General features: G+C 53.0%; 2 protein-coding genes across 5 annotated transcripts in view; one reads left to right on the top strand and one right to left on the bottom strand.

The window, feature by feature from the left end:
• The window catches only part of Slc6a9 (solute carrier family 6 member 9), a 34,447-nt gene extending 11,569 nt beyond the window's left edge, over positions 1-22,878 (top strand). The window contains exons 1-13 of one of the 2 annotated variants that reach the window (XM_034503844.2): positions 2,544-2,731; positions 8,989-9,145; positions 9,787-9,918; positions 10,306-10,576; positions 16,924-17,056; positions 17,206-17,340; positions 17,430-17,533; positions 17,895-18,132; positions 18,293-18,427; positions 18,544-18,643; positions 18,741-18,841; positions 21,336-21,506; positions 21,612-22,878. In XM_034503844.2, coding sequence (XP_034359735.1) covers positions 2,687-2,731; positions 8,989-9,145; positions 9,787-9,918; positions 10,306-10,576; positions 16,924-17,056; positions 17,206-17,340; positions 17,430-17,533; positions 17,895-18,132; positions 18,293-18,427; positions 18,544-18,643; positions 18,741-18,841; positions 21,336-21,506; positions 21,612-21,806 — 1,917 coding nt within the window. In that variant the 5' untranslated portion in view covers positions 2,544-2,686 and the 3' untranslated portion in view covers positions 21,807-22,878. Of the gene's footprint in view, positions 1-2,543; positions 2,732-8,988; positions 9,146-9,786; positions 9,919-10,305; positions 10,577-16,923; positions 17,057-17,205; positions 17,341-17,429; positions 17,534-17,894; positions 18,133-18,292; positions 18,428-18,543; positions 18,644-18,740; positions 18,842-21,335; positions 21,507-21,611 lie in introns of those variants that run through there. The other variant, XM_034503845.2, reaches the window with a different exon arrangement.
• Ccdc24 (coiled-coil domain containing 24) lies at positions 22,828-26,589 on the bottom strand. 3 transcript variants are annotated; one of them, XM_034503847.2, is made up of 8 exons: positions 25,949-26,589; positions 25,551-25,714; positions 25,306-25,422; positions 24,625-24,750; positions 24,090-24,144; positions 23,679-23,748; positions 23,482-23,560; positions 22,828-23,404 (listed from the first exon to the last, which is right to left on the bottom strand). In XM_034503847.2, exons 1-8 carry the CDS (start codon positions 26,072-26,074, stop codon positions 23,200-23,202), a joined length of 942 nt encoding a protein of 313 aa, XP_034359738.1. In that variant the 5' UTR covers positions 26,075-26,589; the 3' UTR covers positions 22,828-23,199. The 3 variants fall into 3 exon arrangements, with proteins under 3 accessions (XP_034359738.1, XP_034359739.1, XP_076790471.1); XM_034503848.2 differs by lacking the exon at positions 25,306-25,422 and having other exon boundaries at positions 23,066-23,404; XM_076934356.1 differs by lacking the exons at positions 25,306-25,422; positions 25,551-25,714 and having other exon boundaries at positions 23,066-23,404; positions 25,949-26,086.
• Positions 26,590-26,592: the final 3 nt, after the last annotated feature.

Below are 26,592 nucleotides of genomic sequence, written 5' to 3'. Positions count from 1 at the left end.
ACACATGCAGAAATTCTCTTAGCTCAGAAACTACACATGCAAGAGGGAAGTGCCTTTCTGGCCAAAAAAGACTAGGCAACAGTCTTGCATTGGTCCTGGTGTATATGCAAAATGGAATATCAAGGTCCAAAGGGAAAAGGGCCTGGCTTCTGGCTTTCTCTAGTCTTGGGTCTCTCCCCCTCTCCTCTCCTTGTCCCTGTAGCCCATCTTCTCAGCTCCGCAGCTTCTTCTCCTACAGCTTCTGCTAGCCTTCCCCGCATCCCACATGCCTTAGTCCAAGCTCAGCAGGACCTTCTCTCTAGAGCCACAGAGGACAACAAGGTCCCTAGACTCTTTGCCCCTCTGGAAGCATGCCCACTCTTATTAAGAAAAGTCAGAAGCTGGGGCTGGGGGAGTCGGCTTCCTTAAGTGGGGATGGAGCAGCTGGATTCCACTAATGAGGCCTCATTACAGCCAGGGCCCAGCTGGGCTGCTGCCTCTTGTCCCCATGGCCAGAGCCAGGAAAAGCCATCCAGCCAGGGCTGCCTGTTCTGGGCACCCAGCCCAGCGCAGGGCAGCCAGAGCCCAGAGCCCACCCTGGGTGGAAGTGGGCATTTGGGCATCATGGGTGACTGGGCCTTCCTGGAGCCAGTGGCCCAGCTAGGGCCTTGGCCTTCAGTCTGTGCCTGCAGGAAGTCAGGGAGTGTCTAGGGGCCTTACTCCATGACACAGACCCAGTGAGCAGCTGTGACAGTGGGGTCTGAAGTCACTTAGGAGACTTACTTACGTAAGGCCCCCACAAAGTGGAGAGCAGAATGTGCTGAGCTCATGGGGCTCCCGAGAGGCCAGGGTTAGTAGGTATATGGAGTGTTTAGGCGGAGCCTGGCTCATAGTAATCACCTGATAGGTTTCATCTATCTACTATTGCCAACACTAACTGGCTTCAGTTAGGGGTATACACTATCCTAGTTTAGAGAAGCAGAAACTGAAAGCAGACAGCTGAGCAAGCTACCTAGGGTTATATGTGGTAAGAGACTGAACATCTGGGGTTTGAACCTAGGTCTGACTCATTATTTGTTTTGCTTGTTTGTTTGGTTTGTTTACCGAGATAGAGTTTCTAAGCCTTTGATGTCCTGGAACTTATTTTGTAGACCAGGCTGGCCTCAAACTCAGAGATCAACCTGCCCCTGCCTCCCCTCCCAAGTTGTTGGAATCAGAGGTGTGCATCACCACCACATGGCTAGCCTGCCTGATTTTTAAGCCTGTGCTTTTTTTTTTTTTTTTTTTTTTTTTTTTTTTTTTTTTAAATCATTTATCTGCCGGGGTTGGGAATATGTGCATGTAAGTGCAGGAGTCTGTGGAGGCCAGAAGAAGGTGTTGACAAGTTCCTGTGAGACACCTGATGTGAATGTTGGGAACCAAAGTTGGGTCCTCTCTAAGAGCAGTATGTATAACCACTGAGCTATCTCCAGTTCCAGACCCTATGTCATTATGACTCCCCTCCCCCCCCCCCCCCCCGTAAGCAACATTCCCCTATGAAGTCACACTTACAGACTCTCAGAAGAGCTGTACTCACACTGGAATTCATTCATGCTGCTATTTGTCAGCCATTTGCTAAGACCCCACTGTGTGCCAGGCCTTTGCAGTCTTAGCAGTCTCCAGAAGGGATGTGTACCTTCTTAGTACCAGAACATTGTGCCTACCTTCCCAAGTCTCTGGCTTATGGTGTCTGGGTACCAGTGAGGAACTGATCGATGAGTGTAGATCTGCCTCAGAGGAGAGAGACTGAATGGGTTGTGTGAGGAAGGCTGACATACAGAGTTCTCTTAGAACTTAGATATGGCACACAGTAGGTATTTTCTAACACAGAACATGGCATACAGGTCAGGTGTGGACTAACATCTGCCACAGTCATGAGACATTGCTAGAATTACCCAGCCTACTCTTCAGATGCCAGGCAGTGCAGCTCAGAGCTCCACAGGTCCTTCTTCCACATCTGCCTCCCTTGGTCTGGACTTTGTAATGACCACTGTCTTAGTGTTGTTTTTCTTTAGATAACAGCATAGTCACTAGGCCCTCATCACAGTCTTCTATGAAGACACCCCATCATCTTGGTTGGCTGTTCACCAGAGGTGCAACCATGGGACCCTGTATCTCCTAGCCCACACCACTCACTCATTCTAAATACTGTTTGCTGTGGACTGCACCCTCTGCCTTCCTGTCCCAGCTCCATCCGCAGATCCTATAGGGAACAAAGCCCATCACTCATCTGCAGCCACTTACCCTTCTAGGAGCCCACTGGTACCCAGCCTGCAGGCTCAGCTCTAGAGGATAGCTCTTTGAAGGGATAAGCCATCCCACTGCTCTGTCCTATGCCCATTCTCATTCATTCTCTCTCTCTCTCTCTCTCTCTCTCTCTCTCTCTCTCTCTCTCTCTCTGTGTGTGTATGTGTGTGTGTGTGTGTGTGTGTGGTGTGTCTAGTTACTTGCTGAAAACAAGGGAACACCACAATGCATCAGGACTGGCCAGAGAGGGAGGGCCAAGGAGGGGGGTAGGCTGAGCTTAGGGAGGAGATGAGGTGAAAGTAATTGACGCTGCCCAGCTCGGCAGTGAGAGGCAGGGGATGTGTCGTCAGTGTCTTGCTGGAGCTGGCAGAGGTGTGAATGAGCGGTGGAGACACGCGTGCTTGCGAGTGTTTGTCCCAGGATGGCTGCGGCTCATGGACCCGTGGCCACCTCTTCCCCAGAACAGGTCAGTCACCTTCCAGGAGGTCAAGGGCCCTTCCCTGGTTCCAGGCAGGCTTGGTGGCTAGGTTGGTGGTGGGGCAAGAGACTAAGTGGTCTGAGCCAGGAGGGGCAGGCACAGCCAGTGAGTGAGACAGACACCAGCCAAAGTGACCCAGAAAGCTGGGACTGCAAAGGAGTGCAGGAAGAGTTAGTTGTGTGGTGGGGGGTGAGAGGGAGGCGAGTGGGGGTGTTAGGGCTCCCCCAGCCCAAAGACCTGCTGAGAATCTGCCCTGAGTATCAAAGCTACATTGTCCCAGCTCCCGGGGAGACGGGCCGGAGGTGCCCAGGAATTGTACTAATCAATACAGGCTCATTGTCTGTGCCACGGCAGTTACTCCTATGGGGAGAGAGGGTGTGGGGGGGACAGGGAGTGTGGTACATGGGCTCAGTGGTGAAAGCTTGGGGGAAGGGGACAGGCAGAAGGCTCTGCTAGAAGGAGAGAGACCCTTTGGAGCATTTGCCAATATCCAGGGCAAGTGCCGGCATGGGGCGGGAGCTGTGTATTCTCAGCCTTGGAAGTTGAGACTTGAGGAAAGATGAGAGACACAGTACAGCTAACTAATGGCGCTGAGGGTGAGGGGGCTGGGAAGGCTGCCCTTCTCCCCTGGAGGACATCCTGACTTGACCTTCTAAAGGCAAGAGAAGGGATGTCCTCTGAGGCCGTGTGGGCTAGTTTTGGAGAAGCATTATGTAGGCTGTTCTCAAACTTCAGGACTTCCTAGAGCCAAGGAACCAGGGCCACTTCCCAGAGTACCATCCTACTGCCAACTGATGAGGCAGAGGCAGCACACAGCTGCCTCTGCACAGTCTTCCAGGCTGCCGAGCTTCTCCAGGAAGGAAGGTGAGGCCATAGCAGGGCCTACCCAGCATCCTCCATCAGTCTCCACGGGACCTGGAACAGAGCCTGGCATGCTTAGGGTTGCTGGTCTTCTGTCTGCTGCCTGCAAAGTTGGCAGGTCACTCTCTGTCAATCAGGGCTCTGTAATGAGCCAGTACCAAGGTATATCCCTGCCTCTTAGCTGCCATACGCGGGCCTGGAGTCCCGGAAGGAGCCTAGAAGGGGTCCCGGAAGGAGCCTGGCATTGCTCTGAGCATTCCATGAAGTAGAATACACTCAGAACTCTGGGGAATCCAGCAGGATGGGCCAGATTTTATCACTTCTGTCCACCCCCGCGCCCCTGTCGCTCCAGCCTCTGGCTGTCTCACAGCTAGGTTTCCAAGGCCAGAGATGAGGTCTGTGGTTGACTGTCTCGGTCCCACCTGATGTCCGGCAGGTCAAGGATGGAAGCCTGCTATTGCACATGTGTTGCTTGAGAGCCACTGTGTGCACCGATGCCAGGAGGAAAGCATTTGGGAGAATAGGAGCAAGGGATGCCTTGGGGTGCCTTGGGGTGCCTTGGGGTCTTCTGAGGCAGCACTGACTTATAATAGCTGTTCTGCCTCCTTTCTCCACTGGGGCTCCGAGCAAGTTGCCTGTTGTGATCTGATTTGGTTCCAAGTCAGTCTGGGCTGTGAGGTCTTGCCTGCTCTCCTCCATTGAGTTTGTCTTGGACAGACTTCATCCCATGAGCAAACCCTGGGGCCAGAGAGTCCCGAACAAGAAGCCTGCTGGGTCCCAGAGGAGCCCGCCTGCCAGGGCAGCTCCAGAGTTCTTCCGTATCCACGGAGGGCAGGCAGAGGGAGTTCACAATTCACAAAAATATCCACTGAATGCTGACCTAGGAGGGTGGGAGTCCCCAGCCAGAGCAGAGGCATAGTTTGGGTTCCGGGGCTGGGCTTCTGCGTCGATACGAGGAAGAAATGAGGGGCTCCTGCCACATATTGGCTGGAGTCATATCAGAGCTGGGCCTGCTTGCTATCCCTCGATGCTTTTCTAGGTTTTCACATAACACTTTGTTTTATTGTTTTAAAGCCAGATATGGTGGCTCACACCTGTGATCGTAACATTCAGAAGGCCAAGGCAGGTTCACTGTGAGATTGAGGCTAACCTGGGCTACAGAGTGAAAGCTTTGGGGGAGGGGAGCTGGTGGGCACTAATGGGAGGTGGAGGTGGGAAGACATTCAGAAACAGTTGAGTTGAGGCTGTGAGAGATAGCTCAGCGCATAAAAACACCACGCAAGTCTCAGGGCTTAAGTTTGAGCCCGGGATCCCAAAATGGAAGAGGAGAACCAGTCCCTGAATAGTTCTCCTCTGACCTCTACGTGCACACTGGGGCACACACACACACACACACTACTAGTATTAATTAAACATTTAAAATGTTTTGGTTGTTGTTTGCTTTGTTGTAAAGAATAGCTGAATTGCAGGTGAGGTAGTGCCAACATTGGTAGACCTGAGGATGCTGCCTGGATGGACTAAGAACCCACCAGGCCTACAGCAGTCTGTCCTCCGGATCTCAAGATAGGGGCACTGAGGTACCTATGGTAGAAGGGACTCGCCCCAGGCTGCTAGGGAGCAGGTTCTAGACTACCTAGGTCCTAACCTCACACTTCCTGTCTTGGCCAAGCCTGGAGCAGAGTGGAAGAGCTGATTCTAACAACTCCTCCAGCCAATAAGCCGGGCAGAGAGGTCTGTGTAAAGGACTCACATGAGCGACTGGACTCAGGTCGGACAGGCAGGTGCAGACAGTGGGGTTGTCAACCTAACAAAGGTCACAGACCTGATGTGAGGATGAATACTTTGGCCTTCATGGCTGGCTCTGAGAGTGTGTACATGGAGGAGTGTGTGTACATGTGTCCGTGCATGTGTGAATGTACGTGGCAGTCGGGTTTCCCCACTCAGTTGTGGGACGAAAGCTCTTGGTCCATTGTGCCCAGCCTGAGGGAGCTTAGGTACCTGGTAAGCTACCCTTTCCTGAAGAACCACCTACTTAGGCAATGGTCTTTCAGAAAGCAGCCAGAAGGGGTGGCAAGGCACAGACAGAGTCAGAGGAACTTGTGTGTCAGATCACAAGGGGAATCTGCCTCAGCCGTCTCATTCCTCACTAAAGAATGAGCAGGTGGGAGAGAGGAAAGCATCGAGGGGTAGGCAAGGTGACATGTGGTAGACAGGGCAAGACCGGAACTCAGCCCATCCAAGTTCTTAGGCAGCAGCCAGGCAGACAGTCTGGGTCAAACCGTGAGCACAAAGGGCTTCGTTCTTTTATAGGCATTTCAGAGCCAAAGACATGGTTAATATTAGTGAGGAATGAAGCAGGTCAAGAAAAAGGAGGGTCTTAAAATAGGAAAGATGATTCAAGGAGGGCAAGAAATTATACAGCATTGAAAACATGGGCTAACCCTGTGTGGTAAAGTGTTTGCTGAGCAGTCATGAGGACACACACACACACACACACACACACACACACACCCTTTCCTGGATTGATTCACTGGGACATTGAGGGCTCTCCAGAGGAGAGTTAGACAAAGAAAGATTTGGAGCACCCATAGAAAGGTGGGCTTCCTCTGTCTATAGAACTTAGACAGTCTAGCTACTTAAGATAGACTCAGAATAGATGGCAGGGGCCAATGGTGTGAGGCTCCTCACATCAGTACCACTATGCCATTGGGATGAACAAGAGAGGGGACCCTGTCTTTGGACATCCCTAATTTCATCAATGACTTCTTGTCAGTGCCTAGTGACAGGCCCTGGTCTAGCTCCTGTCCTGGGGCATCAGCTTCCCTCATTGCGTGCTCAGTTGAATCAGTTAGCACACGGCTCACTGGTGTACAGGCTCACTGGTATTTGTCTTGCCAGCTAAACCCTAGCTTTTGAGGACTGGAGGAGCCTATGGCATGTGGCTGGGGACTTCCCCCCCCCCATCTGTCCTCATCCCCCTCTGACAGGGAAAGAATAGAATTTAGGGATTCAAATATGGTCCTACTGTACTTGGTTGGAGAGGCCAGGAGTCTGCTCCTTGTGGTCCTAGATCAGAAGAGAGGCTTTGAACTTAGTTTTGGAGAGATGGGTGTCTTTGGGGGGCCTAGCCCTTTCCTTGTCCTGGACCCTCAGTTGTCCCTTTACAACGGGAACTACTGTCCTGTGACCCAACCCTTGGACTCCAGAGCTGCTACAGTCCTGTATTGTGCTCCTAAGTAAACAAGCCCGGGACAGAATAAAAGTGTTATTGTAGGGCCAACAGATAGGAGCCTATGTGGCTGATACTTGTTTGAGTGCAGATAAGTCACCCCAAGCAGGCCCCATACCCTTCAAAACATGGTCCCCTGGGCCTGTGGTATAGATACACCTGCCCCAGGATCCCTAGAGGTGGTGATGTAAAATTCTTTGGAGGTATTTTGCAGAAGGCGTACCAAAGCTGGTGCCACCATCTCCCAGCACGCAGTGTGCCTCCATGTCCCTTCACCAGCAAGCCTTGCCTGGACCTCACCCTGCATTCCCTTTTTGGTCTCACGTACTTTGGGGGCTTTGAGAAGCTCCATTTGGTGACCATGCTCAAGTTGCATACAGGATGGTGTGTGCTTTTGTCTGTTTGTTTTTGTTTTTCATGACAGGGTTTCTGGTGTGTAATAGCAGTGGCTGGCCTGGAACTTGCTTTGTAGACCAGACGGGCCTCAGACTTGAAGAGATCTGCCTGCTCTGCCTCCCAAGTGCTGGGATTATTGTTGATACGTGCTCTTAGTTCAGTAATATCTTCTAACACTGGATTGTTTCCAACTGAGTTGCCATTGCCTGACACATAGTAGAGGATTTGAAAGTCTTGATATTTGGTGAATGATGGAGCAAGTGAATTAATGAATGCAGATGCCTTTAGTCTGCCAGTTTGCTCTGGGTGCTCTGGGAATGAGTCCCCCTCCCTAACTCCTGGTGCTGTGCCCTACAGCCTCCTTTGAGGAACTGAAGGGCAACATTTTCTGAGCTGAACTGGATACACAGGTCAGTCCTCCCCAACGGTGCTCATCTACCAGGCATGGGTGCTATGCAGATCTATATTCCTTACAGGCCTTTTCAGAAGGCACAGGGCTCCGGTGAAGCCATTCAGCTTTGTCTGCCAATATTAGGGTCTGAGAGTGTGTCAGAGCGACAGGCCACCTTTCTAATCATTGGCGAGTGGCTGCTGAACTTGAAGATGCCGCTTTCCCATGACAGTGTTGTGCCAGTCTCTTGCCACACTGCTCCAACCTTGATCCAAATGTCTTTCAGAGGAACTCCTGTCCTTTCCTCTCAGGGTCGTGGCTCATCTCTGGGAAGCTGTTGGCGTACAAGGACTCTGTGTATTTCTATACTGGTGACTCCCAGGGTCCTTATGCTTCCTAATGACACTCTCAGGCCCCTCAAGTCTGGCTTATGCTGGTTGATTCCCATTCATAATGGAAGAGGGCTAGGAGAGGAGTGGCTTGGGGAAGGGGGACACACTAAGGGATTTTCAGAGGTAGTTCTACATCTGAAGAAGGGACTCCTCATGGAGTCCTCAGTGGGTCCTGGACAGCTTAACCCAGCACTTCCCACAGGCAGGCGAGTACCCATCAGTGATTCATCTGCCGGCCACCGTCTCATTCAGTGACACCCTTTCCTGGAACCACCTCTGTTTCCTGTAGCAGAGCCTGTCCTCAAAGTCTGGCATGGTGCCTACAACTCTGGTCTCCTATCATACATAACTCATAGCCCAGCATCTCCTGCTGTGGCTCAAGCCAGGTCCCTCTGATATCCAGTATCCTGCCCAGGTCTGGCCTAGCCTAGGTGCATAACCCCCTCTTCCACCCAGGCCTGCTCACCATGTGCCCCCAGGAAGAAGCCTTCACTAGAGATCAGTCTAGCCACTGACTGCCCATGGACAGCGTGCTTAGCCTGGCGATGTGGTAGGTGGCGGGTGGGGGGTAGCTATCCAGACACAGGCCCCTTTGTGCCCAGCTTGACTTGGCTGCTTGGTATGAGGCTCAGCTGCTCGTAGGTCCTTAGCCTGAGAGGAATGGCAAGGGTTTAGAGGGGTTAGGGGGCCCTTGGCTCAGGCTCCCTCCTCAGTGTTCCCTTTCCTGTTGTTACCAGTTCTTCAGGTGGGCTGGTATACCTGGCATAGAGTGCTGAGGGCTGGGCACCATCTGGCAGCTGTACCTCTCCTCTCTTCTGCCAGGCCAACCTTCAACTCCTGCCAGCAGAGAGGAAGCCCCAGGATGTGTGGCGGGGTGACATGGAGGTCCAAAGAAAAACCACTGGGGGAGACTCAGAGGGTCAGACACAGGGCACACATGCCTTTACTGATGGTAGCTTCTTTCCTGTCCCCACAGAATGGTGCTGTGCCCAGTGAGGCCACCAAGAAGGACCAGAACCTCGCCCGGGGCAACTGGGGCAACCAGATCGAGTTTGTACTGACGAGCGTGGGCTATGCCGTGGGCCTGGGCAATGTCTGGCGTTTCCCATACCTCTGCTATCGCAACGGGGGAGGTACCCAGTGGGCACAGGGCAGGGACCACCCATTTTGGTAGAGCCCATCCACCAGGGCTTGGGCCACCATCTCCCCAGAACAGACACTACTCCAGAAAGAAGCTGGCCTCTGGCCCTGATGTTTGCCCCATCCATTAGGCATATTTTGCCTAAGGTGCAGACCACCTTCAGATCCTGGCAGCCTGTTCTCTGGGCCTGATCTGCTAGCCTGTTCCTTGAAAGCTAGAAGTAGAGAAAGACACTTGAATTTCCTGGGTTCCCTGTCTTAGCATCCAATATTTCAACAGCCCCCCAGGTAGATATTTGAGGATCCCAGTGATGTGCAAGAGAGAGAGAGAGAGAGAGAGAGAGAGAGAGAGAGAGAGAGAGAGAGAGAGAGAATCAGTTGGTTAAAGCATCGAATCCTACCCCAACATGGCAGTTCCAGACAGGATTTTTCTTCAGAGCAGACTTCCTGGGAGCTTCTGTTCAGTTCAAAGGCAGGGCAGGGAATGTGTGTCAGCCCCTGACTGCTGCTCAGTGCTGGCACACTCCTGTCCCAATACTAGTGAAGCACAAAGGTTTTACTGTGGGTTTGGAGAAGGGGATCCAGGGAGAGATTCCTCGAGCCCACCCTGAGCCTGAGCTCTCCTCCATGCCAGGCGCCTTCATGTTTCCCTACTTCATCATGCTGATCTTCTGTGGAATTCCTCTCTTCTTTATGGAGCTCTCCTTCGGCCAGTTTGCAAGCCAGGGCTGCCTGGGGGTCTGGAGGATCAGCCCCATGTTCAAAGGTGAGGTTCTGGTGGGGCATGTGCACACATCTATGCCACATGCTTGTCTAGATGCACATGTACGCATGCACGCGCCGGGAGGCCAGCCGGCTTGTCCATCTGTACAAACATGAGCATCCCCTGTGGAGACTCAGTGCTGACCCCAAGCTCAACATCAGTGGACACATGCTGGCTGGAGCACATTCTTACTTACTTGGCCCCCACCTTTGCCTCCTGCCACGCATATACACAGAACTCTTTCCCTCCCCTAACTTACCAAGGCCTGAACCTTCCCATCTGTAGCTCTCCATCCGCGACTGCCCCTTGGGCAATAGGAACTGTTAACCTTTAGCCAGGTAAGTGAGGCTGGCTCCTCTCTCAGTGGCGCTTACTGTGTTTCTCCCACAGGTGTGGGCTATGGCATGATGGTGGTGTCCACATACATCGGGATCTACTACAACGTGGTCATCTGCATTGCCTTCTACTACTTCTTCTCATCCATGACGCATGTGCTGCCCTGGGCTTACTGCAATAACCCCTGGAACACACCCGACTGTGCCGGTGTGCTGGACGCTTCCAACCTCACCAATGGCTCCAGGCCCACTGCTCTGTCTGGCAACCTATCTCACCTGTTCAACTACACCTTGCAAAGGACCAGCCCCAGTGAGGAGTACTGGAGGTGAGGGGACCGGGGGCAGCCCTTAGACCTCCTGTTACCATCTGACAGCCATGTCTTCATCATCTGCAAGTAGGGTCTGCTACCCAGGGGGTAGAGGTGGGTTGAAATGACAGACATACAGAGGGCCATGGAAGACCTGAAGGTGAACTGGGAATCCTTACAAAAGAGCAGTAGATGACGGCTCTGGAAATCTTAAGTCTCCAGAAGCCAGTCAGGGCAAGGGAGGTTAGCATATTATGGAGAGCATCATGAGGGAGGGTCCCAGGGGAGACCAGAGGTCATTCTCAAAGCTGTGGGGAGCCTACTCCATTGAGACTCACATGGATGGACGGATCCTGTGGGCTTTGAGGTGGCCTTGAAGGGGCAATGTGTTCACAGAGAACTAACAAGAGTTAAGCTTCCTGTGCATACTGTAGAACAAAAGGAGCCGTGGACATTCACTAGCCAGGGGTACCAGGACAGCCAGACCCATTCTGTTCGGAGGTGACCAGGAGACTAGTGTCTCTGGGCCCTCTGAAGGGAGGCAGCTACTGGAGGTGTCTGTCTGGATCACCTTATCCCAACTGGCAGATGGAAGGCGCAGTGGGGTATTCTTCCTACATCTTACTGGAGAATCTTGGGGCAAAGGACCTTTGGATGTGGGAGGTAGGCCTCGTCTATTTATTCTGCAGGCATCTGTGGCGTCTGCTCTAAAGGCCCCGTGTGCCCATGGGAGGTGTAAAATGGTTCTGAGCCTCTGCCCATAGAAATCATAGGCTGTGGGGAACATAGTTCAGTATGTTAGGGGCGGGTGCCCTGGCACGGAAGTGTGGAAGTGGCACTCAGAAGGTGGTGGTGACTTCTGAGAGATGGGGACAGGGGAGCTGATCATAGGTGCCCAGAAATGGGGGAGAGAGAGAGAGAGAGAGAGAGAGAGAGAGAGAGAGAGAGAGAGAGAGAAGTTAGGAGGCATTCATGAGTAGGTGGGCAGAGGCCACAAGGAGGCTGAGATTGAGAACAAATGAGACACTGAGAAAAGAGACAAGGATGGCGTCCATCACATGGTGCCAGCTTCTATGACAGCCTAAAGGCTTGAAGCTTTCCCTGCTGGGTGATGGAGGCCAAAGGTGAGGCGCACGTGGCCCTGGGCACACGGAAGTTGTAGCAAGTCCTCTAAGTCCAGTCCTGAAAGTGCAAATCTCACGCAGCTGTGGGAAGGGACAGTCCCAGAGAGGAGATGGGGAAGAGAACGAGACAGAACCCACACCCAGTCAGATGGGGACAAGGATGCTGATCATAGCTGCCCAGAAATGGGGGGGGGGGAGAGAAAGAGAGAGAGAGAGAGAGAGAGAGAGAGAGGAGTTAAGAGGCATTTGCCAGTAGAAGGGCAGAGGCCACGAGGAGGCAAACTGAGGCCGAGATGTTGACTCTGGGTAACTATCCGTGGCGTTGGGCGGGGGGGTGATGCCCACTGGGCAGTTTGACCTGGATGGAAAGGCAGAAGATGAACTGCCCTGGGTCCCTGGAACTCCCAAAAGTACAAACCCTGCATACCAATCTTAGCCCAGGCAGATGCTACAGTGTTGCCTGCCTCAGGGGCAAAGCTCCCGAGACTTTAGCCAGTGAAATCAGTGGAGGATAGCTCTCAGAGAGTCTGCCTAGGGAGGCATACTGAGGGGACAGCTGGGCTCTGCTCCGCACCTGGGGTTGTGCCAGGCCTACCTAAGTAGCTCAGTTCTGCCACCTCCTGGAGAGCCAAAAGGACATTCTTCCCCCTGCTCGGCTGGTGATGGAACACTGCGCCACGCCCACATGTATGCCACGCCCACATGTATGCACGCCTTATCTCTGAGCTCTATCCCCAGCTGCCTTTTTACATTTTCATTTTGAGGTTGGTCTTGAACTTGTGATCCTCCTGCCCAAGCTCTAGAGTGGCTGGGATTGTAGGTCTGCATCAACAAGTCTGGCTGAGAAATGGTCCTTAAGAGAACAGTGTGGTTAGAAGGAGCCAGTGAGCAGAAGGCTTGGCTAGCATGTCTAAAGGCCCTGCCTTGGAATCCCTAGCACCAGAGAAGACTAGAGCTGCCCAGGCCTCGCTGATGAGGGGAGAGGGAACTAGTACTCCTACTTACTAGGTGACAATGCATTACCTTAGTAAGCCTTGTTAGTTCTGACTTCAGATTTATAGACTGACATCCAAAGTTAAGAAACCAAACAGTTCTGGAGGTGGCTGGGCTGGTGCACCAGGCCCACCCTGCCTCTGCCTGGTTGGCCGGTCCTAGGCCAGTGGTGCTCTGCCAGTGTTCCTAGTCCAAGGTGTGCCCTTGAAAAGTGGCATGATGTAGTTACCAGTTCATGAAGGAAGGCAAGCAGGCGACCAGAAAGATGAGGATGGCTGGAGTGTGACTCCATGGTAGAGCTTGCCTAGTGCTTGAGGTCCCAGGTTTGATCTCCAGCACCTTAACAAAAATAGACAGGCAGGCAGGCAGGCAGGCAGGCAGGGAGAGGTCTTTAAATCAAGAGAATCTGAAAGGTCAGGCTTCCAGCCACTCTTCCTGCTCATCTTTCTTGCCTCTTCCCCAGACTTGTTTTACACTCTTCTGTGCTGGCCTGAGTACTGCTTCTAAGCTCTTGACCAGCCTTTCGGCTCCACAGCCTCTGTGACAGCCAGCACCCAACACAGAGATCCTAGCCCCACCCACACCCACCCTGGTGTCTTGTGCCAACTTCATAGGCTGACATCTCAAGTCCTGGGTCTCCCACTGGCCCACTGTGTGTTCATGGGAGGCTACCAGATCTCCCTAAGTCTTGGGTGTTTACCCCTCAAATCTGGATGGCTATAATTCTTCCCTCATTGCTGCAGAGGTGTAACGTGCTAACATGGCATAATAACCAGAGGTCAGCAGCAAGGGCTCAAGGGACCAGATCTGTGACGAACCAGAAGAGGGGTCTCTCTCCTCAAGCCAGTTACCGTCCACTCAAGGAAACAAGATCTCTATATTTCTAGCTAGAGTTGAGGGTTTTGTTTGTTTCTTTTGTTTTTTGACATAGGGTCTTGTATAGCCCTGGCTGGTCTGAACTCCTAATGTAGAACCAGGCTAGCTTTGAACTCACAGAGATCCTTTTGCCTCTCTATCTCCTAAATGCTGAGATTAAAGGCCCATGTGTCACAACTGCCCCCCCCCCCTTATTTTGAGATGGGATCTTACTTATATCTGGAGAAATGTCAAACAGGAGAAGAGGTGAATGTGGTGGGCCACCTATAATCTGAGCTACTGGGAGGCTGAGGCAGGAGGGTCATACATTTATCTATCTATCTATCTATCTATCTATCTATCTATCTATCTGTTTGTTTGTTTTGTTTTTTCGAGATAGGGTTTCTCTGTGTAGCCCTGGCTGTCCTGGAACTCGCTCTGTAGACCAGGCTGGCCTCGATCTCAGAAATCCACCTGCCTCTGCCTCCCAAGTGCGGGTCATACATTTAAAGCCAACCTGTGCTACCTAGTGGACCTAGTCTCAGTAAAGAAAAAATAGGGGTGGGGATGGGGGTGGGGAAAGGCAGGATAATTCCTGAGAGGACATCCACCAAGAGCCAGCTTATAAATAAGTCACGTTCCAAGCGCTCTGAGGTTAATTGTTTGATCTCAAAAGCACATGGGCCAAAGAAAAACAAGAACTAAATGTGGTACAACCTAAAATAAAGTTAGAATCCATTCCTTGGTTCCCAGGCTAACCATCTAGGCTCTGCAGTCCCAGTACAGTAATGCTGTACTCGTGCAATAAAAATAACATCAAATACTGCCATTTTAGTGTGTGCTGTTAGGCAGTTTGTTTTTTAAATCCTTTAAGTGAAAAAGGTTTTCATGACTTGAGTGTTGGCACTTGGGAAAAGTGATTCAGTAGAAGCAAAGGGAGCCTGTGGTTATTCTGAAGGTCCCACGTCACCAGCACTAGTGTCTAACAGAGGAACACCCAGGCAGCCTGGCCTAGGCTGCCAGGAGCCCTAGTCCATTGCCCTCAGCTTTAAATGGTCTTGTCCAACCATCTCAATGGGCCAATAGAACTGTTTTCTGTGTATACTTCGAAGGGGGAAAGGGCAGGAAAGCAAGGCCAAAGGAAACCAGGCACCCCATGGCTCCTGGACTTCACCCCTCTGTCTGCTGATTTCCTGTGTGGCTGAGCAAGGAGAGGGTCAGGTCGGCCCCTGATACTGACAGTTGGGAGAATTGGGCAGAGGGGAAGGAGTCAGACGGCGCCCTCTACAGGCTATGCTGTTAAGGAGGAAGCAAAAGGAGGCAGTTTAAGTACACTTGGGTGGGCGGGCAGGCAGGTCAAGCAAACACCAAGTTCCAGTTCTGACATGGTTCCATGAAGATCCAGAGTCATATCCCATCCCAAATCATTAACCATGCCTGTATGAGGTTTGAGAGCTGATGTGGGCATAGCTAAGGGTGCTGAGCAGTGGGGGAACAGCCTCCAAATGGGATCTATACTGACAGGAAAGAAAGTGTTTTACCTAGCTATCCCCCACATCTCGGGCTGGTGTTGCGATCCTATTTGCAGATGAAGAAACTGAGGCTGGAGAGCGTCTTCTTTCCCTCCTGCACACCTCTAGCCTTGAGTGTTCATGGGGCTCCCTCCTTTCTGCCTCCCAACCCATTTGCCACAGTATCCATTCACTCAAGATCCAGTACTGTCCATGGCAGGCACTGGGAACGTACAGACAGCAACAAAGTGAGTGAAGACTCCTGCGATCGATCGTAGAGGGCAGCAGCCAAAAGCCATAAAAAGGGCTGTGGCCGTAGCTCAGTTGGTAGAATGCCTTCCTTGCATGCATGCATGAAGCCCTTGGTTCAACCCTATACAATCTGGCAAGCCGGCACAACATACCTGTGATCCCAGCATTCAAGCAGAGGAAGGGGTGGGATCCTAGGTTCAAAGTCATCCTCAACTACCCAGTTCAAGACCAGCCTGGGTGACATGAGTCCTTGTCTCACATAAAGCAAAGCAACCATCAGTAGTAAAACGTAGGAAATGAGAGAAGGATGTGTCTGCTATGGAGAAACACAGAGAAGGACAGGCATGTGTGCTGGGATGAGAGCTGCCTTTTATGCTATAGTCAAAAAGTGGCCATCTGAGTAAAGACTGGGGTGAGGGGGAGGTCACACAGACAAGGCCAGCTATATCCTATACAGGGATATAGTGTAAAACACTGCACATTGTTCACATGTGGAAAAAAAATCTCAAGGCAGCCCAGGGCCTTATGTGCACATAGCTTTCTAGGGGGAAAAAAGAAGCTACTTCAGACAAAGGCCCTGGGGCATGCTAACATGTTTGAGAAACAACATGTCCGGTCAGTGCAGGTAAATCTGAGCAAAGGGGAGGGAGGGGGATGAGAGATCAGAGATATAGCAGGTCTGGGGACACTGGATCCTGTAGGACCTGTAGCCAGTATAAGGGTTCTGAGAGCCATTGCAAGACTTGGAGCCATAGAGAGGCATGACTGTCCCAAAGCCAGCAAACAAAAGTCTCAAAGCTCTCCCATTGCCCTCAGGAGGAAACTGGAAAATTCTTCAGCCTCACTTTCACCACCTCTGACGACAAGTCCCCTTCCTGTTCGCTGCTCTTCTATCTTGCCTGTCTTTTCTTCCTGCTCGAGCTAACCAGCATGCCCAGGCTGGCCATGCTGGCTCCTGGCCTTCTGCCCACCACCCTTTCACCCACATCCTCACATCGTGTAATCCCAGCCTCATCCCTTCAGGAAAGTCTTTCATCCCTGGCTTTCCCTCCAGGTGAGGCACTGTGTCTCCTCCTCTCTGTGGTGTCCCTCCTGCCCACAGGAACTTGCTCTCTTCCACAAGGGCAGGAAGAAGCTCTGACAGTGAGCTGAGTGGACTGCAGAGTTGATAATGCCATTCTAGCTCCTCCTCATGTGGGTGTGGCTCCACCTGGCGCCCTATGCCAGGCAGGCTGTGCTTTTTCAGTCAATCACATACTTAATGTGTCAGAGCTGGAGCAGACGGTTAGGGTATACCTCTCTCTAACAGCTTCCTGGAGGATGCGCTTTGGATAGGATGAGTGGGCATTCCTACTGTGGAGTGCATGTGAAACGGCCTGGGCTGGGCCCAAGCGGAGCCTGGGAGTCATCCTCTCCCAGGAGAGAAGACTAGCTCAAACTTAACTTAATCTCTCAGAGCCCTTGAGGGTCCCAGGACAGACTGCAGGGCAAAAGGCCAGGGTCCTCAAAGCAACTTCTATTCTTCCACAAGCAGGTTTCTGGGATCTTGCAACATGGGGCATAGATCATGATAATTAGTTGCTGGGCAGCAGAAGCTGGCCCTCAGTGACAGTCACCTTCCCATCCCCAGGCTGTATGTGCTGAAGCTGTCAGATGACATTGGAAACTTTGGGGAAGTGCGCCTTCCCCTCCTAGGCTGCCTTGGCGTCTCCTGGGTGGTTGTCTTCCTCTGCCTCATCCGAGGAGTCAAGTCTTCAGGGAAAGCAAGTACCCTCCCCAGGCAGGGTTTGTTCCCACCCTGCCTCTCCTATCTGGGTTGCTGGGGTTAGGGAGGCAGTACGGGGGGTGGGGGGTGGGGGTTGAGGGGTGGGAAAGGGCTCTAGGGGAATCCATGGAGCCTGTCTTGTCCCAGGTGGTGTACTTCACAGCCACATTCCCCTATGTGGTGCTGACCATTCTGTTTGTGCGTGGAGTGACCCTGGAAGGAGCCTTCACGGGTATCATGTACTACCTGACCCCACAGTGGGACAAGATCCTGGAGGCCAAGGTGGGATGTGGAGGGTTGACCCCCAAAGGGACTGCGGCGGGTGCATCCAGCATCTGCCTGCAGTAGCTCACTGACCATTCTCTCTGCAGGTGTGGGGAGATGCAGCCTCTCAGATCTTCTATTCCCTGGGCTGTGCATGGGGTGGCCTCATCACCATGGCATCCTACAACAAATTTCACAACAACTGCTACCGGTAAGCAAGCGCCCCCTGCCGGCCTGGGGGCTTCCCCTTTCTCCATCCTCTCCACAGCCTGACCCCTGGATCCACAGGGCCATCAGGCTCCAGGGACCTCCTGCACTCATGACCTTGAAGTCTTGAGGATCTTGTATCTCTAGTGTGAAAGAAAAGAGCAAAGCACCTGCCAAAGTGGGGGATGGGGTGGATGAAGGGTCAGGAACCCTGGACTCACTTTAAAAGACCCAGAGCAGATAGAAAAGGAGTTAGGGGCACCTTTCTTTCTAGAGTATCTGATCTCTGTGTCTTCTGGCCTAAATCGATGCAAGGGAAGCAAGCCGCGTCTCCTAAACTGTTTGCTCTGTTTCCTCTTCCTCAGGGACAGCGTCATCATCAGCATCACCAACTGTGCTACCAGCGTCTATGCTGGCTTTGTCATCTTCTCTATCCTAGGCTTCATGGCCAATCACCTGGGTGTGGATGTGTCTCGAGTGGCAGACCATGGGCCTGGGCTAGCTTTCGTAGCTTACCCTGAGGCTCTCACACTGCTTCCCATCTCCCCACTCTGGTCCTTACTGTTTTTCTTCATGCTCATCTTGCTGGGGCTGGGTACTCAGGTATGACCTGTGTGTGTGTGTGTGTGTATGTGTGTGTGTGTGTGTGTGTGTGTGTGTGTGTGTGTGTGTGTGTGTGTTTTGGGGGGCGAGGGGGCTGGCAGCTTGGGCAGGAGGAGCTGGAACAAAGTGCAGGCCCTTATTCTGATAGCTGTGGCTGTAGTTCTGCCTCCTAGAGACCCTCGTCACTGCCATTGTGGATGAGGTGGGGAACGAGTGGATTCTGCAGAAAAAGACCTACGTGACCTTGGGTGTAGCTGTGGCTGGCTTCTTGCTGGGCATCCCCCTTACCAGCCAGGTAAGAATGGAGATGTGGGGGTGAGGTGGGGCTGCACTTGCCAGGCACCTGGGAGTGGGTGAGTAGCGAGTACCCTGGTCAGTGGCACCCTGGCTCACCTGTCCACTGGCCCACAGGCAGGCATCTACTGGCTGCTGCTGATGGACAACTATGCAGCTAGCTTCTCCTTGGTTGTCATCTCCTGCATCATGTGTGTATCCATCATGTACATCTATGGTGAGTGTCCTTGTCTTAGACCATTCCACTGTGTTCTCCTGAGCTGCTGCTGACACTCCCCCCCCCAACCCCTTCCACCCCCTCCTCGTCTCTCCAGGACACCGAAACTACTTCCAAGACATCCAGATGATGCTGGGATTTCCACCGCCTCTCTTCTTCCAGATCTGCTGGCGCTTCGTCTCTCCAGCTATCATCTTTGTAAGTTCCTTGGGGGCCCTCCCGAGTAGCTCTGACTTTGGGCATCCAAGAGGCCCGGATAGTCAGATGTGTGCACACTTAGAGGTGCCAGGTCCTGGCCTTGGGATAGGAAGTGGATATTGAGCCCTTTGTCTGACTGCACATGCTCAGAGCTGCAGCGTCAGGGATGTCACTTCCTGGCATTACTGTCCAGCTGCCTCCAAGGGTCCTCTGGAGTCATTGATACCAGTGTGGCTTCTATCTACCTTACTGTTCCTACCTGCCCCCAAGCAGGGGGACACATGGGAATGTGGCAGCATTCCTCGGCAGCCCCAGGGCCTGTGGGTGCAGGGCTAGGAGCCAGGTCGGCTCTGTGATGGAGGCCACTTCCTAAGCCTCCAAAGACTGGGAACTTGGATGGCTTTGAAGGGAGCACACCCATTTCTTTGAACGCCAAGCATCAGGGGAACCCATCAGAACACTGCACTGCTAGTCCTTCCTCCACCCTGGTCACATGTTAACTTAAGCATCACCTTCCTGGATTATCAGTTCTCCCCACTCCAAGGCACATGGGTGTTAAGCCCATCACCGCACAATAAGGGGCAAGGATCCTGCAGCAGGCCTGAGTGCCAAAGGAAACCATGCTATAGTGGAACAGCCTGTGGGCTAAAACAGGCTCATGCTGCTGCTTCTGTTTGAAGTGGGGGTGGGGTTGAGGGTGATTAATGGCATAATAGTCATATATGAGAAGAGGTCAGAGGATTCAGTGGCAAGGCAGTGTCCAGAGTTACCTGTGTCTTTCTTAATTCCTCAGAATTGTGGACAGCTCTATACCAGACTTCCACACTGGCTCATGTTTCTGAAAAAAGGTCCCTGGAGGACCGAGGCCTCTACCACATGGGGTGTGGGATGTTCCTGGGCCTGGCACAGACAACAGTTCTGGCCACAGGCCCAGCATTGAAACAGGAGGAGCGGAAGTCTCCTTTCAAGGCTGAGAGGCCAGAGAAGGCTGGAACCAATGCCCAGCACCATGCCTTCTGGGGGTGTGGCATTGGCCCAGAACCAGGACACTCTCTCCTGAGGGCAGGGAGGCTGCACTCTAGTACCTGGGGTTATCTACCAAGGGCCTTGGCCTGGGTCCTGTGGATTCTCTAGCCAGAGAGATTAAGTGAAGCAGGCAGTGCCCAGAAAACTGGGCTGGAGGTACCTTAAGGTGAAGCATTCAGGCTGTGCAGACATATTTCTCTGTGGAGCCTTTTGTGCCTATGACAGCTCTTCTTGACAAACCCCATCCTTCTGTAACTCCAGTGAAGGAATTCATCTGCATACGTCAGGCTTTAAGCCACGTATGGTTGGACTCGCACTTAATTGCAGCACTGAGGAGGCAAGAGGCAGAGGCAAGCTAGTATCTGAATTTGAGGCCAGCCTGGTCTACATATGGAGTTTTGGGTTAGCTAGGGTGATGCAAGTGAGACCTAGTCTTGAAAAAAAAAAAACACATACACGCAAACCCACTAGGTTAGTAAGCGTGTACACACCATGTATGGGGCCCAAGGAAGGATGCCCTAGGTTCAACGTGGGAAAGGTCAGAGGTACTTAAGCTCCAGGATGCCCCTACAGGCCGTGTTGAGTCCTTCCACAGACCCTCTTGGGGTGTGACCTAGGAGCCACCTGGGCAAGTCTCCTGTTTTAGATTCTTAGCTTGCCTCATCCACCTCGTTCCAAAAAGGTGTGTGTCTACTACTGGACACTCAGCATTTACAGCCTCTAGGCACTCTCCAGGCTGTCTGTCACTTGTTGCCACAGCCACAGTGAGGCAAGACCTTATCTGGCTTGCTCCTTGACCCCCTTCCCAATCTGAGCATCTCCTGGTACAAATCAGCTCAGTTGGATAAATGAGATTGTGCAAGGCACCTTAGACCCAGACTTGATGCAATAATCTCAGGTGCTCAGATAGTGCAAAATAGGAAGCAGAGTGGCCTTGAGTTACACAGATGGGAGATGCCATGGAGAGGCCTTTTAGGGGGCAGAAAATCCAGAAAGGCCTCCTGAAAAGGTGGCACTGGCTTGGCAGGAATGCTGAGGGTGGGTCTGCAGAGTAATCAGAGAAGGCAAGAAGTTCTGAATGTGGTGAAAGCCTAAGGCAGGGAGACGTAGCCAGCAAGATAACAGGTCATCAGGAAGCGCTGAAGCCTAGGGCTAGGGAATTGTACCCTCTAGGCAGTACAGGGCTGAGAGACAACGGCTGCTTTCCAAAGGTGGCAGCAGCTTGCATGTTCTCTGCCAGTTCAGGACTGGCAAACGCAGGTTACCTTTTTCTGTTTATGGTGCCTCCCTGCCCAGCCCTTCCCTGGGGTCCTACTTCTTTCACACAGGTGTTGGCATTTACCTATGCCAGAGCCAAAACACCTTTTGCTGGCCTGGGAGTCCAGAGAGAAGGGTTGCTGCGAGGAGGGCAAGCCTGGGGTCCAGGAGGGGCTGTCCAGCCTCACATCATCCTCTGTACCCTCTGCAGTTCATTCTCATCTTCACGGTGATCCAGTACCGGCCAATCACCTACAACCACTATCAGTACCCAGGCTGGGCTGTGGCCATTGGCTTCCTTATGGCTTTGTCGTCTGTCATCTGCATCCCATTGTATGCACTGTTCCAGCTCTGCCGCACAGATGGGGACACACTTCTTCAGGTGAGGAGTGAAGATGGGCTGGGCTTGATGGGCAGGTGAAGTGGAAACATTTCCAGCATAAGGGTTCTCTTCTGACACACTTTTCACTGCGCCCCCTGCCTGCAGCGTTTGAAAAATGCCACAAAGCCAAGCAGAGACTGGGGCCCTGCCCTCCTGGAGCACCGGACTGGGCGCTATGCCCCCACTACAACCCCCTCTCCTGAAGATGGGTTTGAGGTCCAGCCATTGCACCCGGATAAGGCCCAGATCCCCATCGTGGGCAGTAATGGCTCCAGCCGCCTCCAGGACTCCCGGATATGAGCAAAGTTGTTGCAAGGGGAAAAGCCCCACCCAACCCTTGCTCCCACCACAGAGACTGGGGAGGCGGTGGACAGGTGGAGGCCTGCCCCATCATGCCCTGGCCAGGATGGCTGCTGTCACCTTGGCCACCACTACTCATGTCCCCAGTGTTTACACATCCTTTGGATGCCAAGACAGCAGCTGGGGGTGGGAAAGCGATGGGGGGATTGTGTGGGGGTGGGGCATGGGGCAGCAGTGTCCAAAGCACTTTGAAGGAGGTCTCAGGCCAGGTCCCCAGAGGCCTGCCAGGCTTCATATGGCCTCTGATACCCTCATGCTCTGCCCTAAGCTGTTTCACTATGGGATAAGAGATTCTGTGTCCACACCCCACCCTCATGACCAGTGTTCCTGACCCCAGAACAGACCCTAGCCTCCGCCCAGGCAAATCTCTATCTTCTACTCCGGACAAGGTGAGGGCCGCGGGGCTGTACAGTGTTACTTGTTGGACTGCGCCACTCAGCCCTATTTGTGTAATTATTTTTTTAAAAAATTGTATTACCTGTGGTTGCCACCCCCTGCCCCAGCCTTGGGTCCAGTCTGTCTTCCAGGCCTGTCTGCACCTCACTTGGCTGCTCCAGGGTCTCTGTCCTTTGTTCCAACCCTGCTTGTCAGGCCCAGCCAGCAAAGGCCAGGACCCAGCAGCCTGCCCAAAGCACTTGTTTATGGAGGGAAAGAAGGGGACTTCTCTGTAGGAAGTTTGAGCCCAGAGCCCTGGGGAAGGGGACCCCGCACGACATTCCCTTGCCTACCCTCCACTAGGTTGAAGGCCCAGTCTTCCCAGACGTGCTAACCCCATTCAATGTGCCAAATGGCCCCAGTCCATATGCTCATCCCCACCTCTGCAGTCAGAGCACCTTCTCCCAAGACCCACAGTCCATTTGTCCATCCTCTGTGCCCTCTACAGTGACAGCCCTGGCCAAGCCACTTCTAATCCTCTGTAGCAATAACGGTGTGCCGCCCGCCGCTGCCCAGTGTGCAGCACTAGGGTTTTAAAGTCCGTAGGTTTTAATGAAATTTCTATTCCTGTCTCTGAGCTGCTGATGTGCTTTGTCTGGGTCCCTAGGGGACAAAAGTCAAGCTGGGATGGGACCTCTGTCCTCCAAGCCTCTGTGGAGGCTTGTGTGGAGAAAGGCTTTGAAGGTCAGAACAGGTGTCCTGCCACTCAGTTCTAGATAGCAGTGACCTGACAAGGGGTGGGGCTGGGACCAGACCAACACACAGCTTGGGGGGGGGGGGGGATGGGGGACATGTGAGCTCATCAGAGAATGAAACAGAAACGGAGCTGTAGCAGCTGGAGGCAACAACAGATGGGCGAGTCTCAGCAGAAGCAGAAGCCTGTTTTGTGAGCAGCCCTTCAGGTCGGTGCCCGGGATGCTGCACTGGAAACTGATGTGGAAGTTGTCTCTTTGCAATAGCTGTACCGAAGTTGCCGTCCCCAGCGGTGGGTGCTTGCCTGACCTTGAGGGTGGGGGCAGTGCTCCGAAGGAGGTGTAGGCATGTAGCCATGGAGACAAGGGAAGGGTCTAAGGCTGGGAATGGAGGGCCTCAAAGGCTTCTGCCTGCACAGGATGAGTAGATGTGAGGTGACCATGATCTGAGCTTCACTCTACACCGCCCACCCTGTGTCCTGATGTACCTGTGCTTGACATCGAGACAGGAAGGTCCCAGAGAGACCTGTAGCTCCCGTTCCATGGCCTTCTTCTGATCCTTTATCTCTGTGAAAGGGCACAGCTGAAATAGCACCTGGCTCTTCTAGAATATATACAGTAGTATGTACAGTATGGGGTAAAGGGAGGGGACTGGGTACCCTGGGGGCTCATCTGGGGTCCTTACCTCCCAGGGTGGGCATTAGGGTATCCTTGGAGGGCTGGCAAGCCTGCATCTGCTCCATTTCCAGACAGTGCTATGGAGAGAGCTGTTTCAGTGGCCCTGCCTAAAGTTAAGAGATCAAGAGCCCAAGTATGGGGCTCAGGAATAAGACCATGGAGCCTCTTGGTCTAACTGTCTTAAGAGCATAGCCTGTGGAAATCCTGGCTTAGCAAGATGACAGCTAGGCATGTACTCAGACCTAAGTAAAAGGATGCAGGAGACCTGGGGCTGTCGAGTGGGTTAGTCTAAAACTGCTATCCATGGCTTGATAGGGGAAATGGGTGTAAGACACACGACCTTGATCTGCACATATATACAGACACACAAACATGATCCCTGCTAAAAAAAAGAAGCTGGGGGAAGGGCTGTGCTCACCTGCAGCTCAGAGATCTCTTTCTGCAACATGTGACACTCCTCCTCCAGGAGGCTTCTAGACAGGAACATGAACAGCCAGAGCCAGTGAGGCAGGACCTACTCAGCTGAACCCACTACATGGCCCCAACCTCCAGAACCACCAGAGCCAAGACAGCTCCTCCATCCCAGGCTACATTGTCCTGGTGCTGCCTTCCAGCCCGCACCATTTCCAGTCACTTCAGTACCTGCACCCCCACAAGCACTATCTTCTACACCCTGGCACTGGGGCCTGTGGCTCATCCATTAGCCCCATGTCACAGCCTGCTTATAACCCTCTCTTGGCTCACCTTGTGCCAGGACCCTCCTGGTCCCTGTAACTGGCTACCTGCTGGTATTGTAGCAGCTCCACTAACTGCCCACCGCAGACAGACACACAGACACACACACAGAGTCTACCTACCTGGCATACTATTTCTTTCAGGCAGTCCCAGCCCCTTAATCTCCATTCCTGTCTTTTTGCCCCCAATCTGTACACTCAGGTGCCCCTAGGCCTCACCTCAGGTGTCTGACAACTTGATCAATGTTAGACACATTCAGTTGGTCCTTGATGACAGTGAGGTCCCTAGGACAGCTGCTGACAGGTGAAGTTAGCATCACCCTTTCTGTGTTGTTCCTTCTAGTCCTTCAGGGAACAAATGCCACTTTTGGAGCCTTTTGGTTTTTCTCACACAAGCAACATAACAGAGTGCAAACAATAGTCCCAGAGCCCAGGCTTGCACCTGGTAGTTCTGCCACCTTTACCATGTGACCTTGGGGCAATTGTTCTGAGTGTTCATTCTCTCATCTGAAAATCTGGGGACAATGCTCAGCTTATAGGATTGTGGGGGGATTTGAATAAGAAATTGGCAATGGTCTACTTATGAACATAAGGACATTCATTTCTCTCTGTCCCCAGCTGAGAATATCACTTATCACCTCTCAGCATTCCTGTACCTCCAGCCCAAGCCCTCAGTCTACTCTGCTAGGCCTGAGAAGAACTGCTCACTGGACATGGCCTCCTGTCCCCCTCGCCCCCAACCCCCTGTCTGCAAAACCTCTTTTATCTGCTTGGAAAACTACTCCCTGCCACCAAGCTGGGCAGGTGGCCCCTAAGGACTTCAGCCCTTATGTGCCAACCCCTATTACAAGTGGCTATAACAGCGTCCAGCCCCCGTTGGGTAGAGTCTTCTGTCTTTACCTGGGCTCACCAGCTCTCAACGGGAATAGTTCCTGTTGCATTGACTCACACCCGGGCTCCTCTAAGGCAAAGCGAAGGACCCTGGGACTATACTGGGCCCACATCTGGGTCTGGTCCCTGAAAGCATGTGCATGAAGGGACCTGAGGACCTCCTTTTAGGAAACCCCAGGAAAGGTCACCCTGGTTCTTTATCAGGGGCAGCCCATCTGGTGTCTGGGCAAGGAGGCCATGGCTGAGAACCCCACCTGCCCTCACTGATAGCCTTAAGGCGGAGGCCTTGGAGTAACTGTCGGAGTTCTTGGCGCATGATGTCCCTCAGGAGAGGGGGTGGTGCCAGTAGGGAGGGAGAGTCAGAGATGGAAACTTGAGAAGACTGGACCTCTTGGAGCAGCGCCTTTAGCATCACCACCTGTAAGGAGAGCTGGGGTACCTTGCCACTGGGACAGAGGGGATGGGTTTGTGTGTGTTGGTTGGGGGCTATCAAGGGATAGGAAGAGCTAAACAGAAGAGAGCAAGGGCAGACAGTGAGAACAAGGTGTTAGGGGGTCACCAAATAGGGCTAGGGACCTGGTGGTGGTAGGAAATCACGTGAGTTGAAGGGCAGGCCTGGAATGTGACCCACCCCCACCCACCGGACTCCCACCTCCTCTCGCAACTCCAGGCTCAGGTCCACTGCTGCCTCTCCCAGAATCTTCTTCACCTCAGGCCGCTCTGGGAGTGGAACATGCTCCTCCACCAGCTCCCACAGTGCTGGGGAGTCCCCAGGCATGGCCTGCGTGGGTCGCGGTCCCCTGATCAGACCTACAGGCCAGACTGCCCGCAGGTCAGAGTGCTAGATTTCCTGGGACACGGATGGTTGCTCTGGACCAGAGCCACGCCCACCAAGCCCCTCCAGCTGACATCGATACCCCGCCCCTTTCTGCCTATCTCCCCACACCGCAATTGGGCTGTCTTTTGGTGGCCTACTATAAGCAGACCCTTCAGGGTGCGGGATCCTGGCCTCTTCTGGGGTTAGCCTGGCTGTGGCAATCCGGCCTTAGCCCCTCCCCTCCTAAGAGTCCGTCACCTGGGAAACCATCGCGCCCTGGGATCAGCCCTTGAAAGAGGCCCTGCCCTCCGCAGTGGCTGAGCACCCTGTGCTTATCCCAGGACACCTTTCTGCCTCTGAGGGAGAAGAGCTGAGAAATCTGGCCCCGTTGGTTGGCTATTTCCTTATCCCTACTAGTCTGAAAGCAGTGTCAAGGTAAAACTTTTTTCCTAGAACAGCGGAAGTAACGGACTAGGAAA

This window comes from Arvicanthis niloticus, chromosome 5 (assembly GCF_011762505.2).
Source record: "Arvicanthis niloticus isolate mArvNil1 chromosome 5, mArvNil1.pat.X, whole genome shotgun sequence".
Classification (NCBI taxonomy): Eukaryota; Metazoa; Chordata; class Mammalia; order Rodentia; family Muridae; genus Arvicanthis; species Arvicanthis niloticus.
This window is presented reverse-complemented; position numbering and strand designations above follow the sequence as displayed.

Bases quoted from the DNA above. Each gene is read 5' to 3' on its own strand.
- Ccdc24 (XM_034503847.2), bottom strand. From the start codon at position 26,074: ATGCCTGGGGACTCCCCAGCACTGTGGGAGCTGGTGGAGGAGCATGTT. The intron at 25,423-25,550 runs GTGGGGTTCTCA...ACATGCTTTCAG, and splicing joins AAGGCTATCAGTGAGGGCAG to GGACCAGACCCAGATGTGGG. The intron at 23,561-23,678 runs GTAAGGACCCCA...GCCCTTTCACAG, and splicing joins CCTAATGCCCACCCTGGGAG to AGATAAAGGATCAGAAGAAG.